The sequence below is a fragment of the Ranitomeya imitator genome, chromosome 2 (genome assembly GCF_032444005.1).
Source record: "Ranitomeya imitator isolate aRanImi1 chromosome 2, aRanImi1.pri, whole genome shotgun sequence".
Lineage (NCBI taxonomy): Eukaryota > Metazoa > Chordata > Amphibia > Anura > Dendrobatidae > Ranitomeya > Ranitomeya imitator.
This window is the reverse complement of record NC_091283.1, coordinates 779,377,916-779,402,920: the sequence shown is the minus strand read 5'-3', so window position 1 is coordinate 779,402,920 and position 25,005 is coordinate 779,377,916. Positions and strand designations below refer to the sequence as shown.

At 41.6% G+C, this 25,005-nt stretch overlaps 1 protein-coding gene across 1 annotated transcript in view; it reads left to right on the top strand.

The window, feature by feature from the left end:
* PCDH15 (protocadherin related 15) overlaps positions 1 to 25,005 on the top strand; it is a 2,320,333-nt gene that overhangs the window by 1,824,323 nt on the left and 471,005 nt on the right. Inside the window, exon 26 of the mRNA XM_069753541.1 lies at positions 13,330 to 13,470. Within this exon, the coding sequence (XP_069609642.1) occupies positions 13,330 to 13,470 (141 nt within the window). The remainder of the gene's footprint in view (positions 1 to 13,329; positions 13,471 to 25,005) is intronic.

Genomic DNA, 25,005 nt, shown 5'->3' with positions numbered 1-25,005 from the left:
CCAATACAGAATTTTGTTGCGCTGTGCCACGTCCTTGAATAATATTTTTAAAGGAAAGCCATCATTAGAAAAAAGATCTATTTCTTAAATCAGGTTTTTGTTTTAAATGTTTTTTTTTTCAATTTTTGACAGTTTTTAGGCTTTTTTTCATAAAACAATCTATATTAAATAAAAAATAGAAATACTACAACTTTCCAACTGACCTCTACGTATAATCTTAACAGTACAGTACTATTATCTCCCATCAGTAATGATATGTCTTCACTAAATACAGATTTTACCCTAGAATAGTGATGAGCGAATAGTATTGTTGCTCGGGTCTCCCAGAGCATGCTCGGGTAATCTCCAAGTATTTGTTCGTGCTCGGAGATTTTGTTTTTGTCACCTCAGCTGCATGATTTACGGCTGCTGGACAGCCTGAGTACATGTGGGAATTTCCTAACAAACATGCATTCCTTACATGTATTCAGCCTGTCTAGCAGCTGTAAAGCATGCAGATGAGGTGACAAAAACTAAATCTCTGAGCACTATCAAATACTCGGAGATCACCCGAGCGTGCTCTAGGAGACTCGAGCAACAATGCTCATCGCTACCCTAGAATTCAGAATTTTGAAAATGAAAGATAAGTTCTGGCAGAGAAGGAAGGAGATTTCTCTGGTAAGATATATTAAAAAAATGTATTATTTTCATGTGTAATATTGATTTATGGAATAAAATTTTAAAAAAATGGTTACACATTATGTGTTTTTTAAATTCCCGTTCATATGTGCCTACCTTTTGTTAATGTAGATAGGCATTTTGCACTACACAACAATTTGAATGATCCCGGCAGCATGAAATGGATACTTTAAATTAACCTTGTAAGAAGGTCATAAAAACAAACAAAGGTATGAACTGGGATATAAACTGGTGTGCATACAGCATGTAAGCGCACATTCACACTGGTCACTAAACAGAAAAAAAAAAGCAAAGAAACATAATGATTAAATACCCTTCAGTAATTAAATAGCATAGTACATGAAAATAATATATGCTATTTAATAAGCATGTTTTTGATTAATAAAAAAAAAGTGAAAGCCATCCCACCACTTCACGGTGACCATAACTGGGACAGTCCTAACTCGAATATTAAAAACCTTGTAATAAGGCCATAAGAAAATGAAGCTGTGTCATGGTCACTGTATAATGGAGGGCAAACCCATGTAGAACATTGTATTAATGAACCCTTTGACTAATGTAGAACGATTGTGACTCTATAAAGCAAAGTTCATCAATCCAATTTATTTTTTTTAAATAACCATTTGCATTATCAGTAGAATTTCCTAGCTAGCAATTGTATCCCTGGTGCTTTATTATTTGTTTTGCTGGCATTTCGATTGCCTAAGTATTAACCTTGGAGTCATAATGAACTTCAGTTTAGAAATATATTTCCCAGCATATATAAAATATTAATCCCTCAGAATATGTTTTGTTACGGTGTGCAACCTGAGTGAATGATGAATGCTACGTGCTCCCAGGAAGCATTGTCACTGTTTAATGGAAACAATCCCATGAGATGAGTCGGGAAAGGGAGGAGGGAAAAATGCAAAGAATAAGAGATAAAAAGGAAAATGTACAACTGGGAAAAGTCATTCACATATAAAATAAAGTGATCGGGTTTGCAAATACACGCCAGAAATGATTAATGTTACCATCTTCTTTCTGGAAGTGTTGTGACATTTAATTGAATAGAAATCCCAGTGAACCAGGGTTCATTCAACACTGAAAGGTTTATTATTTGTATTGTTTTGCATAGAAAAAAAAGCTTGAAATAACTCTACTTGTGCAGATCTGTGTCACCTGGCAATTAGCCTTGTAATCTTCAAAGGCGTTTTAGCATCTAGTTAAGTAGAATTTCTGTCACTGAACTACACCGGGTTTTCTAATTGACTTCTAGATAATATGAGCATAGCAATGTGCAAGTGATTCTTCCCCAAAGTTCTAGATGCAATACATTATTCCAAACACAAAAATTATTTTTTTAAATTTTAGATTAGTTTGGAAAGTAAAAGGGTTGTCCCAGGAACAACGTTCAATTTAATCAATAGCTCTTGGAATAATAATAAGTTCCAAAAATGAATTTGTTAAAAAAAAGTTCCTGTGCTGAGATAATCTTATAAATGTGTCCCTGCTGTGTACTGTGTAATGGCCGTGTCTGACCGTACAGGAACATGGTCTGATCATACCACAGCTCCTGGGCAAGGGAGGAAACAAAAGACAGAATACAGACATTATAGCAGGGGATAGCATATAATTATTTCTTTGAGGTAAAATATTGCTTAAAAATAGGCAGTGAAATGTTTTGCCTCACAAAAATAATCAGTCGTGATCCCCAGCTATCCTGTCTGTATACTCACGTTTGTTTCCCCCTCTTCCCAGGAGCTGTGGTATGATCAGACCATGTTCCTGCACGGTAAGACACGGCCATTACACAGTACACAGCAGAGGCACATTTATAAGATGATCTCAGCACAGGGACATTTTCTATTAAACACATCCAGTTGTGGAAATTATTAGAATTCCTAGTTCTATTGTTTAAAGTTAACTTTAAAATTAACTTTGTTTGTGGGAAAAACCTTTTAAAGCTCACACCTAAGCATAGTGTTTAATATAGGTCATCTGCATTCAATTTATTTAATTAATTATCCATCTTCTATAGTAATATCATAAAACATTAAAAAGATTATTTCTCAGTATATTGTTTATCCAGCTTATGGACCATCATGGTCTACTTCGCTGCAGGTTTTTCCTGCATTTGGTTCTGATCCAATATAGAATCTGAGGACATGACTTTTTGATTTAGGACTGAACAATAACCCGGTTTTGGGTCATATGGGTGGAGTTTTCGGGTGTTTGATTCACCCTTTCCTTACCCGCTGGCTGCATGCTGTCCGAAATATTGGATTGAAGTTCATTCTCTGTCCTCCATAGTACACGCCTGCACAAGGCAAGATTGCCTTGCGCAGGCGTGTACTACGGAGGACAGAGAATGAACTTCAATCCAGTATTGCGTCCAGCATACAGCCAGCGGGTAAGGAAAGGGTAAATCAAACACCCGAAAACTCCGCCCATATGACCCAAAACTGGTCCCACCAAATTCAGGTGACAGGTTCCCTTTAACTACAGTAAACCTAGACATTGGAAAAAATACACAAAACACATTATTTTACTCTGTCAAAATGGCCGCAGCTTTATTTAAATCACTGGATTAAAAAAAATTACAGTAGAAGTCAGGTGAAGTGCCAGTACATTGGGATTCAAAAATGCTGTGATATTCCCAGCTGTCTGACATACAGCACCCGGACAGACAGCCATAAAGAGGTGGCACACACTGGCTTGCCATTCACGCAGAGCCAGAAAACTTTCAGGGCACCAACGACCCTATTAGCCTCACTCCTGGGCTTAAACTACCATGCAACTCCGGATTGACATTACCAATATGACATCTTTCAGACTGTCCACCAAAGCTGGGTCTGTTCTCCACCTCATGTTTTGCCTGTTAAAATTAGTCCACATAAACTTGTCTGCAGCTTCCACCTGACTTAAATCACAAAGCTTTGATGAGTTTTACATTCCAAGCCACACATGACACTTTTTAGCCTATTTTGTTGTCATAATTTAAATACGTTTTTCAAATCAGTAAAGTTATGTAGATGTCCCTGTACAACCACAGCGTCCAACCTTCGGCATCCTGCTCTTACAGCATAGTGGATGGGATTTCAAGAAATCCCATGCCAGCGATGTGTGCACCAATGCCCTCTGCTCACCCACAGAGATGGACATGTGGCTCGTCTTTCCAGACCGCAACATGTCAATTTATGTAGCGAAGATGCTCTGTCTCCACTGATTAAATTACCCATAGACTTTCATTAGATGCAGTAAAACCGCATTATTTTCCTAGTCCCATGCGCATTAAGTGTGGAAATGCAGCTTACTATGCATATGTACTAATTTAAATAAAGGGGAGTCTTGTGACACAGCCGGAAGTACATGACACAGGAAGTGGAGGAAAGCACAGAGAGAGGTCTCCTAATTTTTAATAAAGAAATAATAATTAAAAAAATATAGTGTGGGGTCCCCCTATATATGTTAACCAGCCAGAGTAAAGCGGACCACTGGGACTGGTATTTAAGGCTGGTAAGGATCCAATATCCATGAACCTTACCAGCCTGATAACACCAGGCCGCAGCAGTCTGCTTACCTTGGATGGTTAGCAAAAATAGTGGCATCCCCTCCCAAAAAAATAGCGTGGGGTCCCCCTATCTTTGTTAACCAGCCAAGAGAAAAGCCGACAGCTGCGTCCTGGTATTCTTAGGCTGGCGAGGGCCATGGATTTTGACCTTTACGAGCCTAAAAATAGCAGCCCACAGCTGCCCCACAATTGGCACCTCCAAAGATGTGCCAATTGTGGCACTTTACCCAGCTCTTCCCACTTGCCCCGTAGAGGTGGGGTAATATTTGTGGGGTTGATGTGACCTTTACATTGTCCGGTGACATCAAGCACACAGATTAGTAATTGAGAATAGGGTTGAGCGACTTTTACTTTTATAGGATCGGGTCGGGTTTCACGAAACCCGACTTTCTCAAAAGTCGGGGTCGGGGTCGGCCGAAACACGAAACCCAATGCAGTGCAATGGGATACTATGGTTCCCAGGGTCTGAAGGAGAGGAAACTCTCCTTCAGGCCCTGGGATCCATATTTAGGTGTAAAATAAAGAATTAAAATAAAAAATATTGCTATACTTATCCTCTGACGCGCCCTGGTACTAACCGGCAGCCTTCCTTCCTTAGAATCAGCGCGTGAAGAACCTTAGATGATGTCGCGGCTTGTGATTGGTCGTGCAACCGCCCATGTGACCGCTCACGCGACCAATCACAAGCCGCGACGTCATCTAAGGTCCTTCAAGCGCTGATTCTAAGGAAGGAAGGCTGCCGGTTAGTACCAGGGCGCATCAGAGGGTAAGTATAGCAATATTTTTCATTTTAATTCTTTATTTTACACTTAAATATGGATTCCGATACCGATTTCCGATATTGCAAACATATCGGAACTCTGTATCGGAATTCCGATACCAGATTCAGAAGATCGCCGACCTCATGACCGACCCCACACAGGGGTCGGGTCGGTGTTATGCTGTGCTATCAGGCAACACAGTGTGCAGTAATCAGCACACATACAGTGATATGGCAATAACCCAAAAACAATAGAACAAGCTCTGAGACGTGGAATCTCTGCAGACTGCAATACCTGAACCTATCCTCACACAACTAAAAGCAGCAGTGGATTGCGCCTAACACTACCTATGCAACTCGGCACTGCCTGAGGAGCTGACTAGCCTGAAGATAGAAATACAAGCCTGACTTGCCTCAGAGAAATACCCCAAAGGAATAGGCAGCCCCCCACATATAATGACTGTTAGCAAGATGAAAAGACAAAACGTAGGAATGAAATAGATTCAGCAAAGTGAGGCCCGATATTCTAGACAGAGCGAGGATAGCAAAGAGAACTATGCAGTCTACAAAAAACCCTAAAGCAGAACCACGCAAAGGGGGGCAAAAAGACCCACCGTGCTGAACTAACGGCACGGCGGTGCACCCTTTGCGTCTCAGAGCTTCCAGCAAATGAGAATAGCACAGCTGGACAGAAAAAACGGAAACAAAAACAAAGTAACACTTATCTAGCAGAGCAGCAGGCCACAGGAAAGATGCAGAAGCTCAGATCCAACACTGGAACATTGACAAGGAGCAAGGAAGACAGACTCAGGTGGAGTTAAATAGCAAGGCAGCCAACGAGCTCACCAAAACACCTGAGGGAGGAAGCCCAGAGGCTGCAATACCACTTGTGACCACAGGAGTGAATTCAGCCACAGAATTCACAACAGTACCCCCCCCTTGAGGAGGGGTCACTGAACCCTCACCAGAACCCCCAGGCCGACCAGGATGAGCCACATGAAAGGCACGAACAAGATCTGGGGCATGGACATCAGAGGCAAAAACCCAGGAATTATCCTCCTGAGCATAACCCTTCCATTTGACCAGATACTGGAGTTTCCGTCTAGAGACACGAGAATCCAAAATTTTCTCCACAATATACTCCAATTCCCCCTCCACCAAAACAGGGGCAGGAGGCTCCACAGATGGAACCATAGGTGCCACGTATCTTCTCAACAACGACCTATGGAATACATTATGTATGGAAAAGGAGTCTGGGAGGGTCAGACGAAAAGACACCGGATTGAGAATCTCAGAAATCCTATACGGACCAATAAAACGAGGTTTAAATTTAGGAGAGGAAACCTTCATAGGAATATGACGAGAAGATAACCAAACCAGATCCCCAACACGAAGTCGGGGACCCACACGGCGTCTACGATTAGCGAAAAGCTGAGCCTTCTCCTGGGACAAGGTCAAATTGTCCACTACCTGAGTCCAGATCTGCTGCAACCTGTCCACCACAGAATCCACACCAGGACAGTCCGAAGACTCAACCTGTCCTGAAGAGAAACGAGGATGGAACCCAGAATTGCAGAAAAATGGAGAGACCAAGGTAGCCGAGCTGGCCCGATTATTAAGGGCGAACTCAGCCAACGGCAAAAATGACACCCAATCATCCTGGTCAGCAGAAACAAAACATCTCAGATATGTTTCCAAGGTCTGATTGGTTCGTTCGGTCTGGCCATTAGTCTGAGGATGGAAGGCCGAGGAAAAAGATAGGTCAATGCCCATCCTACCACAAAAGGCTCGCCAGAACCTCGAGACAAACTGGGAACCTCTGTCAGAAACAATATTCTCAGGAATGCCATGCAAACGAACCACATGCTGGAAGAACAAAGGCACCAAATCAGAGGAGGAAGGCAATTTAACCAAGGGCACCAGATGGACCATTTTAGAAAAGCGATCACAGACCACCCAAATGACCGACATCTTTTGAGAAACGGGAAGGTCAGAAATGAAATCCATCGAAATATGTGTCCAAGGCCTCTTCGGGACCGGCAAGGGCAAAAGCAACCCACTGGCACGTGAACAGCAGGGCTTAGCCCTAGCACAAATCCCACAGGACTGCACAAAAGCACGCACATCCCGTGACAGAGATGGCCACCAGAAGGATCTAGCCACTAACTCTCTGGTACCAAAGATTCCTGGATGACCAGCCAGCACCGAACAATGAAGTTCAGAGATAACTTTACTAGTCCACCTATCAGGGACGAACAGTTTCTCGGCCGGACAACGATCAGGTTTATTAGCCTGAAATTTCTGCAACACTCTCCGCAAATCAGGAGAGATGGCAGACACAATGACTCCTTCCTTGAGGATACTCGCCGGCTCAGATAACCCCGGAGAGTCGGGCACAAAACTCCTAGACAGAGCATCCGCCTTCACATTTTTAGAGCCCGGAAGGTACGAAATCACAAAATCAAAACGAGCAAAAAATAACGACCAACGGGCCTGTCTAGGATTCAAGCGCTTGGCAGACTCGAGATAAGTAAGATTCTTATGATCAGTCAATACCACCACGCGATGCTTAGCTCCCTCAAGCCAATGACGCCACTCCTCGAATGCCCACTTCATGGCCAGCAACTCTCGGTTGCCCACATCATAATTACGCTCAGCAGCAGAAAATTTCCTGGAAAAGAAAGCACATGGTTTCAACACTGAGCAACCAGAACCTCTCTGTGACAAAACCGCCCCTGCTCCAATCTCAGAAGCATCAACCTCGACCTGGAACGGAAGAGAAACATCTGGTTGACACAACACAGGGGCACAGCAAAAACGACGCTTCAACTCCTGAAAAGCTTCCACGGCAGCAGAAGACCAATTAACCAAATCAGCACCCTTCTTGGTCAAATCGGTCAATGGTCTGGCAATGCTAGAAAAATTACAGATGAAGCGACGATAAAAATTAGCAAAGCCCAGGAATTTCTGCAGACTTTTCAGAGATGTCGGCTGAGTCCAATCCTGGATGGCCTGGACCTTAACCGGATCCATCTCGATAGTAGAAGGGGAAAAGATGAACCCCAAAAATGAAACTTTCTGCACACCGAAGAGACACTTTGATCCCTTCACGAACAAGGAATTAGCACGCAGTACCTGGAAAACCATTCTGACTTGCTTCACATGAGACTCCCAATCATCAGAGAAGATCAAAATGTCATCCAAGTAAACAATCAGGAATTTATCCAGATACTCACGGAAGATGTCATGCATAAAAGACTGAAAAACAGATGGAGCATTGGCAAGTCCGAACGGCATCACCAGATACTCAAAATGACCCTCGGGCGTATTAAATGCCGTTTTCCATTCATCTCCCTGCCTGATTCTCACCAGATTATACGCACCACGAAGATCAATCTTAGTAAACCAACTAGCCCCCTTAATCCGAGCAAACAAGTTAGATATCAATGGCAAGGGATACTGAAACTTAACAGTGATCTTATTAAGAAGGCGGTAATCAATACACGGTCTTAGCGAACCATCCTTTTTGGCTACAAAAAAGAACCCTGCTCCCAATGGTGATGACGATGGGCGAATATGTCCCTTCTCCAGGGATTCTTTCACATAACTGCGCATAGCGGTGTGTTCAGGCACGGACAAATTAAATAAACGACCCTTAGGGAATTTACTACCAGGAATCAAATTGATAGCACAATCACAATTCCTATGCGGAGGTAGGGCATCAGACTTGGGCTCTTCAAATACATCCTGAAAGTCAGACAAGAACTCTGGGATGTCAGAAGGAATGGATGACGAAATAGACAAAAATGGAACATCACCATGTACTCCCTGACAACCCCAGCTGGTTACCGACAGAGTTCCAATCTAATACTGGATTATGGGTTTGTAGCCATGGCAACCCCAACACGACCACATCATGCAGATTATGCAGTACCAGAAAGCGAATAACTTCCTGATGTGTAGGAGCCATGCACATGGTCAGCTGGGCCCAGTACTGAGGCTTATTCTTGGCCAAAGGTGTAGCATCAATTCCTCTCAACGGAATAGGACACCGCAAAGGCTCCAAGAAAAATCCACAACGTTTAGCATAATCCAAATCCATCAGATTCAGGGCAGCGCCTGAATCCACAAACGCCATGACAGAATACGATGACAAAGAGCACATTAAGGTAATGGACAAAAGGAATTTGGACTGTACAGTACCAATGACGGCAGGGCTATCGAACCGCCTAGTGCGCTTAGGACAATTAGAAATAGCATGAGTGGAATCACCACAGTAGAAACACAGCCTGTTCAGACGTCTGTGTTCTTGCCGTTCAACTTTAGTCATAGTCCTGTCGCACTGCATAGGCTCAGGTTTACTCTCAGACAATACCTCCAGATGGTGCACAGATTTACGCTCGCGCAAGCGACGACCGATCTGAATGGCCAAGGACATAGACTCATTCAAACCAGCAGGCATAGGAAATCCCACCATGACATCCTTAAGAGCTTCAGAGAGACCCTTTCTGAACCAAGCCGCCAGTGCAGATTCATTCCACAGAGTGAGTACTGACCACTTCCTAAATTTCTGACAATATACTTCTACATCATCCTGACCCTGGCATAAAGCCAGCAAATTTTTCTCAGCCTGATCCACTGAATTAGGCTCATCGTAAAGCAATCCAAGCGCCTGGAAAAACGCATCAACATTACTCAATGCATGGTCTCCTGGCGCAAGAGTAAACGCCCAGTCCTGTGGGTCGCCGCGCAAAAAAGAAATAATAATCAAAACCTGTTGAATAGCATTACCAGAAGAATGAGGTTTCAAGGCCAGAAATAGCTTACAATTATTTTTGAAGCTCAGGAACTTAGTTCTGTCACCAAAAAACAAATCAGGAATAGGAATTCTTGGTTCTAACATAGATTTCTGATCAATAGTATCTTGAATCTTTTGTACATTTATAACGAGAAAATCCATTGAGGAGCACAGAGCCTGAATATCCATGTCCACAGCTGTGTCCTGAAGCACTCTAATGTCTAGGGGAAAAAAAAAAAAAAAAAACTGAAGACAGTGCTGAGGAAAAAAAAAAATGATGTCAGGACTTCTTTTTTCCCTCTATTGAGAATCATTGGTTTGGCTCCTTGTACTGTTATGCTGTGCTATCAGGCAACACAGTGTGCAGTAATCAGCGCACATACAGTGATATGGCAATAACCCAAAAACAATAGAACAAGCTCTGAGACGTGGAATCTCTGCAGACTGCAATACCTGAACCTATCCTCACACAACTAAAAGCAGCAGTGGATTGCGCCTAACACTACCTATGCAACTCGGCACTGCCTGAGGAGCTGACTAGCCTGAAGATAGAAATACAAGCCTGACTTGCCTCAGAGAAATACCCCAAAGGAATAGGCAGCCCCCCACATATAATGACTGTTAGCAAGATGAAAAGACAAAACGTAGGAATGAAATAGATTCAGCAAAGTGAGGCCCGATATTCTAGACAGAGCGAGGATAGCAAAGAGAACTATGCAGTCTACAAAAAACCCTAAAGCAGAACCACGCAAAGGGGGGCAAAAAGACCCACCGTGCCGAACTAACGGCACGGCGGTGCACCCTTTGCGTCTCAGAGCTTCCAGCAAAAGAGAATAGCACAGCTGGACAGAAAAAACGGAAACAAAAACAAAGTAACACTTATCTAGCAGAGCAGCAGGCCACAGGAAAGATGCAGAAGCTCAGATCCAACACTGGAACATTGACAAGGAGCAAGGAAGACAGACTCAGGTGGAGTTAAATAGCAAGGCAGCCAACGAGCTCACCAAAACACCTGAGGGAAGAAGCCCAGAGGCTGCAATACCACTTGTGACCACAGGAGTGAATTCAGCCACAGAATTCACAACAGGTCGGGTTTCATGAAACCCGACTTTGCCAAAAGTCGGCAACTTCTGAAAATGGCCGACCCGTTTCGCTCAACCCTAATTGAGAAGAGTCTATAACACACCTATCCATTACGAAATCTATAGTTATATGGTAAATAAACATACAGCCAGAATGAAGTCTTTTAATTTAAATAATGACATAGACTCCTTTAACCCCTTCATGACCGGGGGATTTTTCGTTTTTCCGTGTTCGTTTTTCGCTCCCCTCCTTCCCAGAGCCATAACTTTTTTATTTTTCCGTCAATTTGGCCATGTGAGGGCTTATTTTTTGCGGGACGAGTTGTACTTTTGAACGCCATCATTGGTTTTAGCATGTCGTGTACTAGAAAACAGGAAAAAAATTCCAAGTGCGGTGAAATTGCAAAAAAAGTGCAATCCCACATTGGTTTTTTGTTTGGCTTTTTTGCTAGGTTCACTAAATGCTAAAAATGACCTGCCATTATGATTCTCCAGGTCAGTACGAGTTCATAGACACCAAACATGACTAGGTTATTTTTTATCTAAGTGGTGAAAAAAAATTCCAAACTTTGCTAAAAAAAAAAAATTGCGCCATTTTCTGATACTCGTAGCGTCTCCATTTTTCATCATCTGGGGTCGGTTGAGGGCATATTTTTTGCTTGCTGAGATGACGTTTTTAATGATAGCATTTCGGTGCAGATACGTTCTTTTGATCGCCCGTTTTTTTTGCATTTTAATGCAATGTCGCGGCGACCAAAAAAACGTAATTCTGGCGTTTCGAGTTTTTTTCCCGCTACGCTGTTTAGCGATCAGGTTAATACTTTTTTTTATTTGATAGATCGGGTGATTCTGAGCACGGCGATACCAAATATGCGTAGATTTGATATTTTTTTTATTGATTTATTTTGATTGGGGCGAAAGGGGGGTGATTTAAACTTTTATGTTTTTTTTATTTTTTTCACATTTTTTTAAACTTTTTTTTAAACTTTTGCCATGCTTCAATAGCCTCCATGAGAGGCTAGAAGCAGGCACAACCCGATCGGCTCTGCTACATAGCAGCGAGCTGCTGATCGCTGCTATGTAGCAGAATTGCACGTGTGCTGTGAGCGCCGACCACAGGGTGGCGCTCACAGCGACGGGCAATCAGTAACCATAGAGGTCTCAAGGACCTCTATGGTTACCATTCACAGGCATCGCCGACCCCCGATCATGTGACGGGGGTCGGCGATGACGTCATTTCCGGCCGCCCGGCCGGAAGCGGTAGTTAAATGCCGCTGTCTGCGTTTGACAGCGGCATTTAACTAGTTAATAGGTGCGGGCAGATCGCGATTCTGCCCGCGCCTATTACGGGCACATGTCAGCTGTTCAAAACAGCTGACATGTCCCGGCTTTGGTGCGGGCTCACCGCGGAGCCCTGCATCAAAGCAGGGGAGCCGGCATCGGACGGTATAGTACGTCCGATGCCGGTAAGGGGTTAATATTCTTAATTACACCATACTTACTGCATCGTCTAATTCCTGTAAGAGAATTGAAATGAAAAAGGAACAATATCCTTACCTGTCTGCCAAGAAGATATACATACTATCCCCACGATGACTCCAGCTCTGCTACATCTGGATGCCTTTGGCTGATCGGTGGAAATATGCCACCATTCAGCCTGACATCTAGACACTGTGGAGCAGGAAGCTGATGACCGGAGATAACCCCATTCCCGGTGGTCACATGCACAGCAGTTCTCGCAGTCAGCTAATCGATCGCGAGAACTGCAGTGCACGCAAACTTCCGGCTGAAACAAGGTACGCTATTTTGTAAATTAGTACACATGCATAGTAAGCTGCGTTCCCACACTTAAAAAGCATGTTACTAAGAAGATAATGCGGTTTTACTGCATTTTATGATAGTGAATGGGTAATTTGCGCTATAAATAGACATGCTGCAGTCTGGAAAGACGAACCACACGTCCGTTTACACAGAGATGCCGCGGGCGTCTCTGAACGCATAGTGGACATAGGATTTTTTTGTAATCCCATCTACTATGCTGTAACATCTGGCCGCTGTGGGTTTGATGCTGCGGATGTACGCAGCTTCCAATCTGCAGCATTTGCTGACAGTGGGAACATACCCTGAGAGAGTCAGGAGAGTTAACTGTCTGACAAACAAATGTTTGGCTGATAGCTATCTCATGTGTATGACAAGCTTTAGAGTACTTGCTGAAAACAAAGAAACAATCATTAATTTGTGCTTATATATTTTCAGCTAATGAACTGAAAACCCTTAATTTGAAAAAAGAAATAAATACTTTACAAATTAGATAAGTTTGTAATTTGTGATTAAGATCATTTGTAAGATAAGGTAAAAATTAATCATTTGGTTACTTGATTTCTTTAATATTTTCCACGTATGATATTCTAGATTTACTTTTTAAATAAACTTCTTTAAACCTTTACCCTCAATGCAGGTGTATTTGCCATTGATAACAGCACAGGGGTTATCTATGTCATAAAGCCGCTGGACTATGAAAATACTACAAGCTATGAACTCAGAATTCAAGCCGATTCTATGCAAGTGGCAAGATTTAATCTACGAGCAGCCTCTAAAAGTAAGTTACAGTTCATTTACTGTGAAAGTGATGTTTCTCTTCATAAATTTCAGAACATTTCTTAAGAAACAGACATTCTCATCTCACCGAGGACAGTATGCCCTGACTTGTATGTGAATATATCCCATTTTGTTTTTACGCTTCGGACAAATAAATTTTCAAAGTTCAGGAAAAGACTAAATATATTTTTCCATTGTTGCAGATATAAAGTTTCAGTTAACTTATCGTAGTCTATGAATATATCCTCTCCATCTTATTTATTTCTCCATCTGCTTCCGCACCCTTGTGTTCTAAAATATAGAGGTGGATTCAGTCAGCCCAAGAGAGACCTATTCTTTCCAAGGTTTTTGCTCCAGATATGTGAACAGTATGTTAATGACATTATTGAAGTCTATCAGTTAAGTATTGTGCAGCAAGAAATACAATATTATCAGACAATTTAATATTAATTAATAGTCATGATAATAGAAATAATAATAGTATAAAAAGTGCTTAAGTCCATTGCCCCACTAATGCGAATGCAGAAAGATAATTATAAGCTAATAAGAAAATTATTAAGGAAATAATTCAGAACTTATTTATTAAATATGTGTGAAATATTGTGAAGAGAAAAATAGTAGCACCGTGCATTTCAGCTAAAATATAACTTTAAGAATTATTTAAAGGGAATGCATGAAATATTGCATTTTATTTTCTAAAACCAGATATAGGATATTGATTGAGGATCAGTGGGTTTTCTTAAAACACAGGTATTGAGTACAGCTGTGACTATTTAGAGCTGGGGCCCCCACCAGATCTCCCTGTTGCTCAACCTTCTGTTTAACACAGAAACATGTTTACAAAGGTTTTTACATGTAATTTAGCTTCAACAACAATTACCAAATTTCTCATGAAAGGTTCCTTTCAAGAAGTGGTCAAAAACATAGATGTGAAAAGGAAAATTCGTACAATATTCTAAAAGTTTTAATATCATTTATCTACCATCTGTTGTGATGCTGGCTAGTTAGTTCTTATGGACAAGATGTGAAACAGGGGAGTCAAGGAAACTGGAGTCAAATACCAGTAGTGTACACCAAAAGGTAAAAAGGCAAGACAAACAAATAGTCAAATGCAATGTCCTTCGTCAGGCATCAAAGATTAGAACAGCAGAACACAGAGCACAGGGAACAAACACAACTTAGCAAAAGCTATGACTGGCAATGATTTGGCCATTGTCAGCTAACTAAGTAGCCAAAGAAATCACCCAGAAAGGGTGACATCTGGAGGAAACTCAGCAGGCCTGGATTAATTGGGCTGCTTGCAATCCTTAATTTGAATGGGGAAAATCCAAAACACCCTTGCCCTTGATTGGGCAGCCAGCACTCCCCTGGAATCCATTGGGCGAATGATTTGTCTCTTACTGTATCCCTAGGACACAGTGAGTGACAAAATCGTGACAGTGATAAATCTATATATCTGTCTATCCAATGTATAATTGTCAAACCGTTCATAAGGTTCAGATCTTCTTCATCTTCCTCTCCTTCTTCTTCTCCTTCTTCTTCTTCCCCTTCTTCTTTTCCTCCTTCTCCTTCTTTTTCTTCTTCTTTCTGGAGGTTTGTAGGATTTCCAAAATGATTATTTTATTTTTCTAGATCTCTGTTAGAATAAGGATGGGCAATTCATCCAAGCAACATAAAAAGCATTGAAAAAATGTAAAATTTTGCGACATTAGGCATTTTTATGCCAGGTTCAAAGAGCTCTGTCATAATGGAGTCAGAATGGGTCGTCCTTAATTCTGCCCACCACATTCATCAAAAGTGCCGGCATTTTGTATGCAACAAATGTTAATCCAGTACTTGACTGGAGTATCGTTACTGTTGAGGTGCAGAGAGGTGCATGACGCTGAGAAAACGCACCAAATGTATTATGTGACAGATGCCTCTTAATGACATTTGATGAATACTTCAGCAGCCTCTTCATTAAGACTGGCTCCATTATGTTTTAAGTGTTTTAAGGGCAATTTATGACTCTAGCCCCCTTTCCTCATTTTCCTAGGCACCCCCCACTTGTTTTTCTTAAGTTTCGCTTTTGTTTTGAAATAATTTTGTTATGGTATCTACAACTGAACTAATATGGGTACCACCAGGGATGTAACTACTGCAGTCACGTTGGTTACTACTTCTACCGGGCCCGGCAGTTGAGGGGCCCGCCAATGCCAGCAAATACTTCAGCTGAATGTGCGTTTTCGAATACTTTGTGGATTGATGAGACAAAAGTTGAACTTTTTGGAGGGTGATGTCCTATTACATATGAAAAGGAAAGGAACATCATATCAACAGTAAAACATGGTTGTGGTAGTGTTATGGTCTGGGGCTGTTCTGCTGTCTACCAAAAAATCTTGAAGGAAAATTTCCTGCCATCAGTTCGTGACCTCAAGCTGAAGCGCACTTGGGTTATGTAGCAGGACAATGATGCAAAACACACCCTCAAGTCCACCTCTCAATGGCTTAAGAAAAGCAAAATTGGCCTACTCAAAGTCATGACCTTAATTTGATTACGATGCTGTGACATGACCTTAAAAAGGCAGTGCGTGCTCGGAAACCCTCCATTGTTTCTGAATTCGAACAATTCTGCAAAGGTGAGTGGGCCAAAATTCCTCCAGAACGTTGCAAAAGACTCATTGCCAGTTATTGCAAACACTTGATTGCAGCTATTGCTGCTTAGGGTGGCCCAACCATTTATGCTTAGGGGGCAAACACTTTTTCCCACAGGTCCCTGTAGGTTTGGATTTCTTTAACAATAAAGACCTTTATCTATATAAAAGCTGCATTTTGTGTTTCCTTGTGTTATCTTTGTCTAATATTTAAATTTCTTTACTGATCTGAAACATTTAAGTGTGAAAAACATGCAAAAGAATAGGAAATCAGGAAGGGGGCAAACACTTTTTACACAGCTGTATATACCAGGGTGGGGCTTAGGATAAGGGACATATGCCAGGATGGCTTATATATACCAGGATGGGGACCAGAAAAAAGGACATAGATACCAGAATGGGGGATATATACAGGCCTTGCAAAAGTATTTGGCCCCCTGTAACTTTTCAAAATTTTCCCACATATCATGCTTCAAGCATAAAGATACAAAATGTAAATTTTTGGTGAAGAATCAACAACAAGTGGAACACATTTTGGAAGTTGAACAAAATTTATTGGTTATTTTAAATTTTTGTGGAAATTCAAAAACTGAAAAGTGGTACGTGCAATCGTCCCCTTTAACTTAATACTTTGTTGCGCCACCTTTTGCTGTGATTACAGCTGCAAGTCTCTTGGGGTATGTCTCAGTTTTGTACATCGAGAGACTGAAATTCTTGCCCATTCTTCCTTGGCAAACAGCTCGAGCTCAGTGAGGTTTGATGGAGATTGTTTGTGAACAGCAGTTTTCAGTTCTTTCCACAGATTCTCGATTGGATTGAGGTCTGGACTTTGACTTGGCCATTCTAACACCTGGATACATTTATTTGTGAACCATTCCATTGTAGATTTTGCTTTATGTTTGGGATCATTATCTTGTTGCAAGACAAATCTCCATTCCAGTCTCAGGTCTTTTGCAGGCTCCAACAGGTTTTCTTCAAGAATGGTCCTGCATTTGGCTCCATCCATCTTCCCATCAATTTTAACCATCTTACCTGTCCCTGCTGAAGAAAAGCAGGCCGAAACCATGATGCTGCCACAACCATCTTTGACAGTGGGGATGGTGTGTTCAGGGTGATGAGCTGTGTTGCCTTTACCCCAAACATATCGTTTGGCATTGTTGACAAAAAGTTCGATTTTGGTTTCATCTGAGGAGAGCACCTTCTTCCACATGTTTGGTGTGTCTCCCAGGTGGCTTGTTGTAAACTTTAAATGACACTTTTTATGGATATCTTTGAGAAATGGCTTTCTTCTTGCCACTCTTGAATAAAGGCCATCTTTGTGCAGTGTACGACTGATTGTTGTCCTATGGACAGACTGTCCCACCTAAGCTGTAGATTTCTGCAGTTCATCCAGAGTGATTATGGGCTGCATCTCTGATCAGTCTTCTCCTTGTTTGAGATGAAAGTTTAGAGGGACGGCCGGGTCTTGGTAGAGTTGCAGTGGTATGATACTCCTTCCATTTCAATATGATCGCTTGCACAGTGCTCCTTGGGATGTTTAAAGTTTTGGAAATCATTTTGCATCCAAATCCGGATTTAAAGTTTTCCACAACAGTATCACGGACCTGCCTGTTGTGTTCCTTGGTCTTCATAATGCTCTCTGCGCTTCAAACAGAACCCTGAGATTATCACAGAGCACGTGCATTTCCATTTTTCAAATTTCCACAAATTTCATTCACCTTCACAATTGTGTTTCACTTGTTGTTGATTCTTCACCAAAAATTTACATTTGGTATCTTTAAGCATGATATGTGGGAAAAGGTTGAAAAGTTCCAGGGAGTCAAATACTTTTCAAAGCACTGTATATATCAGGATGGGCCCCCAGGACAAGGGACATATATCACAATGGGTGAAACATATATCAGCATGGGGTCCACGATAAAGGACATATACCAGGATAGAATGGGGGATGTACATATTCCAGGATGGGGCCAGGATGAGGGAAATAAATGCCAGGATGAAGAATTTATATGCAAAAAATCCAAATGGGTTTGCCTTTTTATGACCCCATTTCCCTTACTTTACATTGTGGTATAACACATATTAGAGTTTTAGCCATGCAACCTGTATCACTGCCAAAGTTGTCGTAAAGTACCAGATTAGTGATACCCAGTATGATAGGTCCTGGTACAAGATTGGGGGGGCAGTCCAAATCTTGCATCAGAGCCCATCAGACACTATGTACCACTAAGGCTGGCGCTTTACGACAGCTTTTGCAGCAATACAGGTTGCATGGCTAAAAATTAATATGTGCATTACCACAATATAAAGTAAGGGAAATAGGGTCATAAAAAGACAAACTCATTTGGATTTTCTGCATCTAGATATCACTGTACCCTAGGGATCACAATAAGACCCATTCACCTGCTTTATGCTGCATTTTAGGAGAGGCGCCTAGCGATATTTTGCTTCATGATGTGCTTCACGGTCAAAGTTCTAGTGTTGCTCTCTCTTAAAAGTAAACTGGGTCCCAAAGGTGATATTTATTTTAAACTAAGATTTATAAAATTCCTTCTTATTTAATCTTTTACTTCTGAAACCAAATTGGGAAAGAAATCACATCCAACTTTAATTTATGCTAATCGAATAAGTAATGTGGGAACTGGTAAGTTTCACTGATTAAGGCTATGATGATGTATATTATGAAAATTCTGCTTACCCCATCCAATTAACTCAAGCTAATGGGCAAAAATAATTGAGTAGTATGCTAGTATTCCATTTTAATTTGCTTGCTTCGGCTAGCACATAGAAAGAACAATTTGCTATGCAGAGGGTATTTTTTTTAACTTTTTATCAGCTGTAACTTTTCTCCAGTCTGTTCTTTCATTGTATGAATATTTACAGTGAATACTACTCATTTAAGCAATTTAAATACCCTAATGATTACATCACACTTTTTTACTTATACCACAAGCGGTTTTACAAAAGGCAAAGTAAAAATTATTGCTATTAATATTTCACTAAGATTGGCTTTTATCGAGATTGACCTTTTATAGGGTTCACTTAGCAGACAGTCTCTGGTAGTCTAATGTTGTACCACTACTGTATATACTGTATATTTTATAGATAAGTCTGTGTTTTGCTTTGTACGATTCTCCATATTTTGTTTAATCATGAGACCTGACAAATAAGTTGATGGCTTTCTTTGAACCATTTTATCCAATGAGGAACAGGCAGTAAATATTGACTGTAAAAATAAATGAATGGATTAGAGCTACATAGAAAAGTGTTTCACAGAATATATAGGGATTATCACAGGCAATGTAAAAACATTTAGGAAAACATTCTACAAATACAGAGTCTAAGCATAAGCTGGACTTTATTACAGACATAAACCCTTTAGCACTTCTTCCCAAGATTTCTTCCCAGGCACTGAAGTAGAACTATAAATCGTAGTACATTCTCATTATGGTTTACTAAGGGCTGTATATAGCAAGTTCAGGAGCTAAGCTTTCTTCATACCAGGCAGATTCCGGTATGATGCCGAATTCTATGTTGATGTCAATCTCTGGCAACGGCATTTAAATTGAGCTATTGCCTGTATTTGAACACATCGGCTATATGCGCCCCATGTTTGAGTCACCATGGCAGACCATGATCTGCTTAAAGGAAAGGTGCTGTGAATTTAGTTTTTGTATTAATAATTATTGATTATATAATCAATTATTTTTAATACAAAATTAAATTAACTACTTTCATAGTTTTTTATTTATTCTCTTTTATTTTTGCCACTGGAGGCTGCCATTTTTGTTAGTGTGGGCATAAGTGTCTGGGCACAACTCTTGCACACCTCACTTACGGCAGCCATGGGCATAAGACACTGCGGTCGGACTCTGACCACATCCCTTACATTGAGGCTGCTCCTCCTGCTTCTTAGCTGTGACCTGGGCACGCCCACTGGGCTTCTAGGTCATAGCTGTGGGAGGAGATCTTTGCCATTTTGTTGTAGCCCACAGCTATGGGCTTCATTTTCCCCTGTCATCGCACACACACCTCTGCGTGAGATGGCAGGAGCTGCCGGGGAGAAGCTGCTGCTGGGGAGCGAGGGTCCGGAGTAAGTATCTGCAGCGAGGGGCGGGGATTGCAGCCTGTACTTAGTATTACAGTACATGCTGCAATCACTGCCGACCTGTTCAGAGCACAGCAGGGACATTGTCACACTGCTCTGCCCTGAACAGGATGCAGCACTTCCTGGGAGAGGAGGTAAGGTAAGTAAAGGTTTTGTTTTTTTCTTATGCATTTACCATTGCTACCTGCCCCTATATACTACTGCTACCCTCCCCTATTTAAAACTGCTACCTGCTTCTATATACCACCTACCACTGCTACCTGCCTCTATACACCACCTACCACTGCTACCTGCCTCTACATACCACTGCTACCTGCCCCTATATATCACCTACCACTGCTACCTGCCTCTATATACCACTGCTACCTGCCTCTATATACCACCTACCACTGCTACCTGCCCCTCTATACCACTGCTATCTGCCCCTCTATACCACTGCTACCTGCCCCTCTATACCACTGCTACCTTCCCCTATATACCACTGCTACCTGCCTCTATATACCACTGCTACCTGCCTCTAAATACCACCTACCACTGCTACCTACCCTATATACCACTGCTACCTGCCCCTATATACCACCTACCACTGCTACCTGCCTTATATACCACTGCTACCTGCCCTTATATATACCACCTACCACTGCTACCTGCCCCTATATACCACTGCTACCTGCCTCTATATACCACCAACCACTGCTACCTGCCTCTATATATACCAGCTACCTCTGCTACCTGCCCCTATATATACCACCTACCACTGCTACCTGCCCCTATATATACCACCTACCACTGCTACCTGCCCCTATGTATACCACCTACCATTGCTACCCCTGTCCTGTGTATCTAATCCTGTCCTGTGTATCTAATCCTGTTCTGTGTATCTAATCCTGTCCTGTGTAGCAGACAGTATCACACAGAGCAGGATTAGATACACAGCTCAGCAGTCAGTATCACACAGGACAGGTTTAGATACACAGGACAGGTTTAGATACACAGCCCAGCAGTCAGTATTTAATCTTCTCCTATGCACTCCTGTCTCCCCTGCATGTCTTTCCCCGTTGTGGTTTATTATTTTTGTTGCAGGAGATGAGGGAGTCAGGGATTATGTGTTGGGTAAGTATGGTTTAATTAAGATTTTTAAAGGACTTTATTCTGGCTGTGTCTTTATTTACCATACAAGTATAGGATTAGTAACGGATAGGTCTCCATTACTAAGCCATGGGCTTGATGTCACCAGACAATATAAAGGTGACATCAACCTCCCAAATATGAACCCCACTTGGTACCGCTACCATGCAAAGAAAAGGTACGTCTAATAGGCGGCTCAGAGCTGATGTTTTTAGATTGGGTGGGGGGACAATATCCATGGCCCCTTCCTTGGCTATTAATGTCAGCCCGCAGCTGTCTGCATAGCATTTGCTGGTTATTAATTATAGGGGGACCCAACATCTTTTTTGGGAGGGTGTCCCCCATTTTTATAGCCAGTAAAGGCTAAGTATACAGTTGTGAGCGTCTGAGTGTCAGCGTGAGTGTGAGCACACTCCCCCTATAGACCAGTACACTGCTCTCCTGAAATACTCTGTGCTCCTGTTACACTGCTCCTTCCACCATACATCTCTCTGTGACCTCTCTAGACCAGCACAATGCCATATGGATCACATATAGTGCCGCCATATATATTTATCACATACTATTCCCATAAAGACCACACATTATGCCGCCATATATATTTATTACATAATACTGCCATATAGATCACACATGATGCCGCCATGTATTGTGTGATCTATATGGCGGTATTATGTGAGAAGTATATGGCGGTATTATGTGAGCTTTGTATGGTGGTATTATGTGTGATCTACATGGTGGTATTGTGTGTGTGATCTATATGACGGTATGTGTGATGTATATGGCGGTATTATGTGAGAAGCATATGGTGGTATGTGAGAACACTATGGCGGCATTATGTGTGATCTATATGGTGGTATGTGAGAGCTATATGACAGTATTGTGTGTGATCTATATGGCAGTATTACGTGTGATTTATATGGAAGTATTATCTTTGATTACATGGTGGTATTATCTTCAGGGGACCCATTCTAGGGTGGTTCTGGCTGAGCAGCTGCACGCAGGTCTGGGGTAATAGAGGGAGAAGCATGACCTCCAGTTAGGTGCAGTCAGGGAAGGGCAGGTGAGGCAGGTTAATAGAAGGAGGAACACATGGGCTACTTGCACAGTGAACAAGTCTGTATGATCATGTTCACACACCACCAAGAAACCTGAAGACACAAAAGAGAATAGTAAAACCAAAAACACTCAGTTTGAAAAAATGTTGCAGTAATCCGCAAGTGCTAGTAAAAGATGTAAAAAACAGGGTATTTGGTTGATACGTTTTTTGCAAAAAATGTATACTAAGCTGCTCTACCAATCTTCACGGTATACCCTTATCAGAGCAGTCCTAACTAATGTATGCAATCCCTATCTGATGTATTTAAAAACCTGATCATCTGTATATAACCTGTGTGAACAGGGTTCAGAGAGGAAAAATCCATGTGTGCATACAGGGTAGAACAGCTTTTGTGCAGATAGCCCAAGAGGAGTGGTGGAACTCCCCAGTCTTGTAGACACAAGAGAACAATTATGGAAACAGGAACACATGGGCTACTTGCACAGTGAACAAGTCTGTATGATCATGTTCACACACCACCAAGAAACCTGAAGACACAAAAGAGAATAGTAAAACCAAAAACACTCAGTTTGAAAAAATGTTGCAGTAATCCGCAAGTGCTAGTAAAAGATGTAAAAAACAGGGTATTTGGTTGATACGTTTTTTGCAAAAAATGTATACTAAGCTGCTCTACCAATCTTCACGGTATACCCTTATCAGAGCAGTCCTAACTAATGTATGCAATCCCTATCTGATGTATTTAAAAACCTGATCATCTGTATATAACCTGTGTGAACAGGGTTCAGAGAGGAAAAATCCATGTGTGCATACAGGGTAGAACAGCTTTTGTGCAGATAGCCCAAGAGGAGTGGTGGAACTCCCCAGTCTTGTAGACACAAGAGAACAATTATGGAAACAGGAACACATGGGCTACTTGCACAGTGAACAAGTCTGTATGATCATGTTCACACACCACCAAGAAACCTGAAGACACAAAAGAGAATAGTAAAACCAAAAACACTCAGTTTGAAAAAATGTTGCAGTAATCCGCAAGTGCTAGTAAAAGATGTAAAAAACAGGGTATTTGGTTGATACGTTTTTTGCAAAAAATGTATACTAAGCTGCTCTACCAATCTTCACGGTATACCCTTATCAGAGCAGTCCTAACTAATGTATGCAATCCCTATCTGATGTATTTAAAAACCTGATCATCTGTATATAACCTGTGTGAACAGGGTTCAGAGAGGAAAAATCCATGTGTGCATACAGGGTAGAACAGCTTTTGTGCAGATAGCCCAAGAGGAGTGGTGGAACTCCCCAGTCTTGTAGACACAAGAGAACAATTATGGAAACAGGAACACATGGGCTACTTGCACAGTGAACAAGTCTGTATGATCATGTTCACACACCACCAAGAAACCTGAAGACACAAAAGAGAATAGTAAAACCAAAAACACTCAGTTTGAAAAAATGTTGCAGTAATCCGCAAGTGCTAGTAAAAGATGTAAAAAACAGGGTATTTGGTTGATACGTTTTTTGCAAAAAATGTATACTAAGCTGCTCTACCAATCTTCACGGTATACCCTTATCAGAGCAGTCCTAACTAATGTATGCAATCCCTATCTGATGTATTTAAAAACCTGATCATCTGTATATAACCTGTGTGAACAGGGTTCAGAGAGGAAAAATCCATGTGTGCATACAGGGTAGAACAGCTTTTGTGCAGATAGCCCAAGAGGAGTGGTGGAACTCCCCAGTCTTGTAGACACAAGAGAACAATTATGGAAACAGGAACACATGGGCTACTTGCACAGTGAACAAGTCTGTATGATCATGTTCACACACCACCAAGAAACCTGAAGACACAAAAGAGAATAGTAAAACCAAAAACACTCAGTTTGAAAAAATGTTGCAGTAATCCGCAAGTGCTAGTAAAAGATGTAAAAAACAGGGTATTTGGTTGATACGTTTTTTGCAAAAAATGTATACTAAGCTGCTCTACCAATCTTCACGGTATACCCTTATCAGAGCAGTCCTAACTAATGTATGCAATCCCTATCTGATGTATTTAAAAACCTGATCATCTGTATATAACCTGTGTGAACAGGGTTCAGAGAGGAAAAATCCATGTGTGCATACAGGGTAGAACAGCTTTTGTGCAGATAGCCCAAGAGGAGTGGTGGAACTCCCCAGTCTTGTAGACACAAGAGAACAATTATGGAAACAGGAACACATGGGCTACTTGCACAGTGAACAAGTCTGTATGATCATGTTCACACACCACCAAGAAACCTGAAGACACAAAAGAGAATAGTAAAACCAAAAACACTCAGTTTGAAAAAATGTTGCAGTAATCCGCAAGTGCTAGTAAAAGATGTAAAAAACAGGGTATTTGGTTGAAACGTATCAACCAAATACCCTGTTTTTTACATCTTTTACTAGCACTTGCGGATTACTGCAACATTTTTTCAAACTGAGTGTTTTTGGTTTTACTATTCTCTTTTGTGTCTTCAGGTTTCTTGGTGGTGTGTGAACATGATCATACAGACTTGTTCACTGTGCAAGTAGCCCATGTGTTCCTGTTTCCATAATTGTTCTCTTGTGTCTACAAGACTGGGGAGTTCCACC